Source organism: Glossina fuscipes, unplaced genomic scaffold (genome assembly GCF_014805625.2).
Source record: "Glossina fuscipes isolate IAEA_lab_2018 unplaced genomic scaffold, Yale_Gfus_2 74625, whole genome shotgun sequence".
Classification (NCBI taxonomy): domain Eukaryota; kingdom Metazoa; phylum Arthropoda; class Insecta; order Diptera; family Glossinidae; genus Glossina; species Glossina fuscipes.
The window spans coordinates 1-7,766 of record NW_024004437.1 but is presented as its reverse complement, the minus strand read 5'-3'; the positions used below and the strand labels follow the sequence as shown (position 1 = coordinate 7,766).

General features: G+C 35.2%; 1 protein-coding gene across 3 annotated transcripts; it reads right to left on the bottom strand.

The window, feature by feature from the left end:
* Nucleotides 1-932: 932 nt before the first annotated feature.
* On the bottom strand, nucleotides 933-7,699 carry LOC119643957 (neurocalcin homolog). 3 transcript variants are annotated; one of them, XM_038043469.1, is made up of 4 exons: nucleotides 7,304-7,697; nucleotides 5,237-5,425; nucleotides 2,081-2,216; nucleotides 933-1,792 (listed from the first exon to the last, which is right to left on the bottom strand). In XM_038043469.1, exons 1-4 carry the CDS (start codon nucleotides 7,484-7,486, stop codon nucleotides 1,782-1,784), a joined length of 519 nt encoding a protein of 172 aa, XP_037899397.1. In that variant the 5' UTR covers nucleotides 7,487-7,697; the 3' UTR covers nucleotides 933-1,781. The 3 variants fall into 3 exon arrangements, with proteins under 3 accessions (XP_037899397.1, XP_037899396.1, XP_037899398.1); XM_038043468.1 differs by lacking the exon at nucleotides 933-1,792 and having other exon boundaries at nucleotides 1,975-2,216; nucleotides 7,304-7,698; XM_038043470.1 differs by lacking the exons at nucleotides 933-1,792; nucleotides 2,081-2,216 and adding an exon at nucleotides 2,482-5,159 and having other exon boundaries at nucleotides 7,304-7,699.
* Nucleotides 7,700-7,766: the final 67 nt, after the last annotated feature.

The window sequence follows — 7,766 nt, the reverse complement described above, 5'->3', positions numbered from 1 at the left end:
TTCCTCAAATTCAAATTCCACTATATATGCATATATATATATATATATACAATAAATATTTTCAGAGTATTTGTTTTAGATCGATCTTGTGTAGCTGCTCGTCGGAACAGCTAGTGTAGTTGTATAACTGTGATCTATAGAAGATGCAGATACTGACTTCGAATTGGGATAAAAGTTAGACTACGTGCGATAGTCCTTCTAGTCTTGGCCAAGAAGTTGGGCTATTTTCATCACGATATTGAAAAAATAACAAACTGATTCTAAGAACCGACTAAAAAAGACGATATGCAAACATAAATAAAAAACAGTCATGTTTTGTTAATATGTACCCTAAAGTGAATGTATAAAGTTGGGGAAAAGTTAGAAAAATACAAAGTGTATTAATTTAATTAAATTACGGTTTTCTGATCCCGACATATCGAAAAATTGGACCAGCACTATGTCTCGAAAATTTATTGTAACTCGATTTGTATAATGGACTCTTTCAGAGATCAGTGTTTGCACTCTAACTGTACATGTCAGTTAATGGCAATGACTGAAGGCTTACTTTGTGGTGCATATGCACGCTTCGCTTTTTTTTAACTTTGCGAAGAGATAAACCTCAAATACGTGAACTAATTGGTGGACTATATTCACTTTGGTAAATTCGTTACCAAGGCTTTGCAATTTTGCTGCAGACCTTAAAACGCTTTCGAAGAGCGCATTTGTCGTCTCTTGCCGATAGCAAAGGCAATAATGTGATTTTAGTCCGTTCACTTAAGGCAATGATTACAAATTAAAAAAAAATGTATTCTCTTCAATATCCAAGACCCATCATCGGAGGTATATATATAGTGTCTGGGACATCCGTTCTCTTGTTTCTTGTTGCTCTAATGAGAGCTGCTATGGTAATGTGCGTGATTATCGAATTAGTCCATCCGTCTTCTTTAGCACCGTGCAAAAGTAATTAATTGATCCGTTTTACAGATTAATTGGTTGGAACTGAGTCGAGCTTTGAACTTTATTTCGAACAATATCCCTCTAAACGTCGCACATACAGCACGCGATAAGTTCGGCAATTAAATGAGACGAAAGAAGACGTCTGCAGAGGTCTTCTAACGTGGCACCATGACACTCTTCCCTGAGCGTAACACTCCTCATCAAGCGTAATTCGAGATCTTAAGCCCAGTACTCGAAATAAAGTTCAGATTGATGAGTTCAAATTGACTGCGAGAAGATGCCAGTATCTTATACACGAAATCGTGGTAACCGTTTAAGCGATATTCTTTACATAAATGAAAGGTATATATATATGATTATGAATTGCCAGCGCCTCGGTTAGTTGATGCGAATTCTTTTCGCACTGAACGTTTAGAGAGAGAGAGAGAGAGGCCTTAGTAAATATCTTCTTGAGATCCCTATTTAGCATAGTTTGTAAATTGGAAGTATATTTGGCGTACGGCGGTTCACTGGTTAATGAACGACTATCAACTAAGAAAGGACGTTTCAGCTTTTTATACCAGTTATCATAAGAGCGATCATTTCAAGCGCAGATAACGGACGGATGCATCAAGATGTTATGACTGGATTTACAGACCTAACGTGCGCGCATCCATCAACAGTCAATAGACATGATAAGCATAGGCGAGAAAATAAATATGATGACATTCGAATATCATTGACCGATATTTTTTTATTTTGTTGAGGCAAACGATCTTCGAGGCGTGCGGAATATCACTCAACAGAGAGAAAGTAGAAAACAGTACAAGACTTGGCGCTTGCGTATTCGTTTAATCCATTCGTCAATTTATTGCTAGAAAAAGGAAAAGAGAAGGAAAATGAAAACGTTTTAAATTATCGAGGTAACAATCCAAAGATAGTTCTTATTTTTTTTTTAGTTTTTTCTTTTTTAATATTAGAGAAAATGAAAATATCCTTTACTATAATTATGGCGTTTAATCTAAAACGTTAAGAACTTTGATGGAAATATAATTGTTTTTCACAGTAATTCAAACATTTATTGATTAATTAATTAACTTAAGTTAGTGTGATTGAGGATCACATTGTAATAAACGAACTATAGATGGATCACTTTTTGCACCTTCTATAAATTCTTCAAGGCTTAATTTGCCGTCTTTGTTTCGATCCATTTGCCTAAATATTTTATCAGTACGTTTTTCTGGTGTGCTTTCATCCTCAGGCATCTTCATTACTGAACCTACCATTTTATATATAGCCTGAAAGGAAAAATTATTTATTTACATTTATTGCAAGAGAAAATGAATTGAATTTTATTAAATTTAAAAATTAATTTCATAACAAATTCTGAATTAATTAATAATTCGCACAGACACGTTGATCGCGTCCCTTTATGCTTTTAAGCAACAACAACAAAAAAAAAAAATAAATAAATAAAAAAAAATATATATATTTATTAATTTTAAAGCATTCGGCCGTTGAAAATATTACTCGAAAAGGAGGAGAATGATAAATAGTACAAACATCCAATATTGATAACACTCGTTGCAATGCATCGGCTTCATACGCTGTACTTTTAAGAAATTAATTCAGTCAATTGACTTGCCATGGGTCACACGTATGATAAAGTATATCTAAAACTTGTTCGTTCCCAGAATTCAGGTTTTTATAGCCGATGCGAAACCATTGGTGATTCCCAGCGACAGGACACCCTGGAAAACGTGATAAAATGATTTCTTAACATGAAAACGCTCGACCACGTATTGCATCCATTGACCAAGGAAAATGAGTAGTATTAAATTCGGATGCACTATTCCGTGATTTGTTCATCAGATATTGATTCTTGATTTTTCTAATTACAATTTGTCTCGACCTATACCTGAGTTCAAAAGTACAATTTAGGGAATCGCAAGTCGAGCAGCTCAAAAGTGAATTGAAGCCAAGGAAACTAAATAAGAATTCTTTCTCTCGACATCGTGCTCTCAATATAATGAAGGCACTAAAAAAAGAAGCAAAATAAGTTCATTGGGCTTGATAACATTGCATTCAAAAATATTGGAATCAATAAAGGCAAAGGGAAAGATGAAATAGGAGAGTTGATCGTCGTTATGGCTAATAAGAAATTGTAAACAACATATATTTCAGAATCAAAAACTTGAAGTTTTACTGGATCAATGTGTCGTATGAAGAAGTTCTTACGAAAAATGACTCATAGAGACAGAGAAATGAAAGAAAACTTACGTCTTAATTTTTTTAACTTTCATTAAATTCAAATTTTTGAGATTATAGTAAAAAATAATACATGACTTAGAAAAAGCGCCGGTTTTCATAACAACTTTCAAGAGTCGATATCATAGCATTCTTTCGGATAATTGCAAAAGTTAGACCCAACTAAGAGGACGCACAAGCAAAAACTTTCAGAAGTTAATCAAAGTAAATATTTGAGTAAGAATAAAGTAAAGAACACTCTACAAATACGGTCACCATAGGGACAATGTTTGTGAAGCCAGTTAACAATTTAAACGTCTGCGAAATATATCCCTCAGCACAATATCAGAAATCCGAGCTTGTAGTAAGTTGTTAGTATTTGTGATCCATACACAGCAGTGATAGTGGGACTGAAAATTAATGGATGGATTAATGCACTGAATAAACAAGAATCGCAAAGCGCTTTACAGAAGACAATTAATCTACACTCTTCATGCGATAGAAACATAGTAGATTTTGCTATCATCGTCCTCGAAATTATTGAACACTTTACCAGTTCGTCGTTGATGTTTTTGTCCTTGCCTCGCTTCGACCAAGTTAAAAGGTTGAACGTATACGGTCCAAATACGCAGAGTGCGTTTAAATAGCACGTTAAGATAACTTATGCATCCTCTAAAATAAAGATTGGTTTTTAAGAGATTATTATCAATATAGCTTACTGACAGTAATCCAAGCCATGTAGCATATTTGGCTCGATGTTGCTCTCAAGGCTGCAAGAAAACGAAGATGGTGTAATAGGAGGTTTCTTTTTTTTTTTTTTTTTTTTAAAAAGAATGCAACCATGTATTGAGAGGATTGTTAAGTTCTCGCAGGAGAAAGAGTTTAACGGCAGAAGACGTTTTGACGCCATTTTTCCAAGTTTTTGGTTGATCTGGGTTTTCCCGATCGAGGGATGGAGGAATGGCGGGACGTTTTAATTGTGAAACGTGAAACGGTAAGATGAAAAATATTTCGGGGTCTTCCATAGAAATTATTGGCCGAAAGAGACCATTAGGTAGAGCGGATAATGAAAGTCCGAGGGAGAGTATACTCGTTCGGTAGGTTAGGTTTGCTCCGTCCACGTGTTCGTTGAAGGGTAAGTACATGCTATTTTCTTAGGTGTAAATGTCTTCTCATAAGCTAGCTAGCTTAGCAAAAGTGCTTACATGGATCTTGTCAGCCTCCTATCCTCATAAAGTGTCAAGCAGCCCCAAAATTAAACACCAACATTGTGGGGTCACAACATTGCTAACAAACAGCATTATTACAATGGTTCATGCACTGATTATTACACCTCGGTCTAAAATCTAGTATAGGGAAGATTATCAGTGCGAGTCGAATGGATGATAACTTGGCACAATGGAAACTATAGAAAATATAAAGCAGAATTTCGATTGTGTTAAATGAATTCGGGTATAAGATAGAAAGCCATTCCGAATTTGAAAAGACGGCAAGTGTTTACCAAAAGTATGAAGATCATAACCTATACTCTCTGTTCATAAGGTCTTGGAGACATTGCGGAAGAGTGTTGGTTATCTATTCAACCATAGGCTAATGATAACCAGAACAGGATGATATGTTGCAAAGAGTAGTAGCATGAACTAGACGTAAATAATCAGGTGAATTACTGCCATTACCGGCACAAAACTTCGGCTTTGTAATCGAATTGAACATATATGCGCCGAACATTAATTTTTACTCAAGTAAATTATCAATTTTTTTTTTTAAATCAAGTCAAATTCTTCTATTTTTTAGCTAAATTGTAACGAATTGTAACTTTTTTCACTTCTGGACATTCCAGGAGCGGAAAAATGGACAATGGACCTGTTTTAAACGCAGCTCTTTCTATGTTAGACCGACTATCGATTTAATATTGATCCCTTCATGTCTAAAGAATAAGAGATAGTTGATAGAGGATTTGCAGAATTGGTAGTTTCGGTTCGTCCATTTCTGCTCTGTAACGGTAAAATGCTTCCTAATTCACATTTTTGTATATTTGAGAATAAAGTAAGAAAAATATAATTATACGCACCGTTACTATTTCGAGCATTTCTTGGCGCGAAATGTATCCGTTTCCATCTAAATCATACATTGAAAAGGCCCATTTCAATTTTTGTTCTAATTTTCCTCTCGATGTAACACTGAGAGCACAGAGAAATTCTCTGAAATCAATGGTCCCATCGCCATTTGCGTCAAATGTACGAAAAACGTGTTCAGCAAACTGAAAATGTAATGAAATAGAAAGGGACTTTAATCAAATGATAAACACCTTAAAACACACTGACCATTCATAGGTTATCTACTACTTGGCAAACAATGAGAATGCTTAAGTATGACCCCTCAGTGCATTATGTGATAAAAACTAATTAATCCCTAATATAACTAATCGAACTAATGTTTCCATTTATTCATTTAAAGATTGAAGGCTTTGGCTTAGCATTTGTCTCCTTCTGTAAATAAAAGGACAAATTGCTACGAGTGTGCGAAAAGTCATATAATAGGACCTTTCCATTTAAATTTTGCGGGTTTGCTTGCTTACGCCTAGACAAGTGCATTTTCAGCAACGAAATTGTATCACATTGCGCCACGTTCAAAAATGGAATTTCGGCTTACGAAATGTTGCACTGCCTGCAGCTAATGCTTTCGGTTCGTATAATTTGCTCAAAGAAGGAAGACGTTGAAAGTCCTGGCAATCATTTGATATCTGCCGAAAAGAATGGATACTCAGCAACGAGCAAAACAGCGTGTACCTCCACGTGTCGTCAAGATTTCTGCGATTTTGATAGGCAACATCATTGACATTCAAAGAACATGATTCGAACATGTATCTGAACAGTTTACGGTCATGTTTAGGCGCAAAGCATTCTTGGTCAGAATATCGAAAGCAATATCAAAAATTTCGGTATTCAAAATTCGTCGATTGGTAATTAGACATCTTCTAATTATCAAGCAAATATCGTTTACGTCGACACAATTGATATTGAAGCGTAGCTTGTGGTTTCGACGAGTCTCCTAATCGTGCATCTTCTCGGGCCCTTCTTTTCATCCGATATTTAACCTAAGTCATTCTCCAGCCGCTCTAATTGATTGATTTATCTCGGCTCAATTTTTGATGATTTTCGATAGCCGAGAAAGCACTCTTGGAATATCGTGTTGATTCGACGGGACGACACATTAAACAGAGTCGACGGAACTACACAAAGCAAACGAGTGTATCTACTTTACTACTGACTAATGGCATGATGTTGTGATGAAATTGATGTACAGATGCCTCAGTTAAGATGCCGCCAATTTCGCAAAGTCCGCGCAATTGGAATAAAAAGGACTTGCTTATTATCTTCTCTACTAAAGTTTCAACATTATGTAAATCTCCTGATGGATAGGTTGAATCGAATTCTTTTTTTTCAATTTTTTTCATATACCCTACACCACTTGTTGTATAAGGGTATATTGAGTTTGTGCGGATGTACGCAAAACACAGAAGGACTTGAGATGGACTACCCCTTTATTATACAGGTCGATGGAGAATCACGTTTCTGAATATCTGTCCGTCTGAATGCCTCGTTTTGTTGCGTTTAACATGCAGGTCGCAATTTTTGAGATATTCTGATGGCACTTGTTACACTATTGTGTTTTGGTCCAAGAAAAAATGTCGTTGAACACGGTTCGGACGGGACCATTTCTCATATAAGACCGAAATTTTTATAAGGTAGTGTAAGATATTTAATTGTGAGCCGTGGCCCACTATAGGGCTCTTACTTGATTATTATTATATATTAGTTTCAGTATTTTGATTTTTAATTGTTTTGTTTGCTCTATCAACGGATCGAAAATTCTTTCAACGTTCTTGAAACTTGAGATGAAACATATTTGAAATTGATTTAAATGTAAATGAATTCTACATTACCCCGCATGATACTTCTAATGATTCCGTATATAGACTAATCGAAAGACCTCGGAAACGAATTTTTTAATCTATACGTATACATGTCGATTTCGAAATTCTAAAAAACATCTGAATAATAAGTTTCCTACCAATATGAGTACCGGCCATGATTGTTCAATTTTATAAAATTCAATTTAAATACAAAGTTCTTACCTTACTTGCATCCCCGTATGGAAAGAAATTTCCATAAATTTTTTTAAATTCCTCCACTGATAAATGCCCACTTGGACAGTCTTTCAAAAATCCTTTATACCACTCTTGTATCTCGGCATCTAAAATGTACAATTTTTCCATATTTTTAATTGAAAGTATGGGGAGACAACAAGGCAACCGCATTTTGCTTTTGCTTTTCTAGTATACGTTTAATGAGAAATTTCTCTCTCTCTCTCTCTCCCATTATAAGACGACGATTCGAAAGGAATTTAATTCTCATTTAAATACTTTTTCAAACTTTCTTGCTATTGATAAGAGATAAATTAATAAGAGGGACAGGATGTCCTTTACTTATATGTGATACGTACAGGATTGAAATTAGGTGAGTGGACTAAGCTTGCATGTTCATTTGGTAACGAGTTAAGGGAAATCTCGATTGGTGTTTCTCGGAGAGAATTATTCT

Excerpts from the sequence above, each read along its gene's own strand:
- LOC119643957 (XM_038043468.1), bottom strand. The coding sequence starts at position 7,486 with ATGCGGTTGCCTTGTTGTCTCCCCATACTTTCAATTAAAAATATGGAA. Across the intron at positions 5,426-7,303 it reads CATACGGGGATGCAAGTAAG|TTTGCTGAACACGTTTTTCG; the intron begins GTAAGAACTTTG and ends TTACATTTTCAG. Across the intron at positions 2,217-5,236 it reads AAATGCTCGAAATAGTAACG|GCTATATATAAAATGGTAGG; the intron begins GTGCGTATAATT and ends TTTTCCTTTCAG.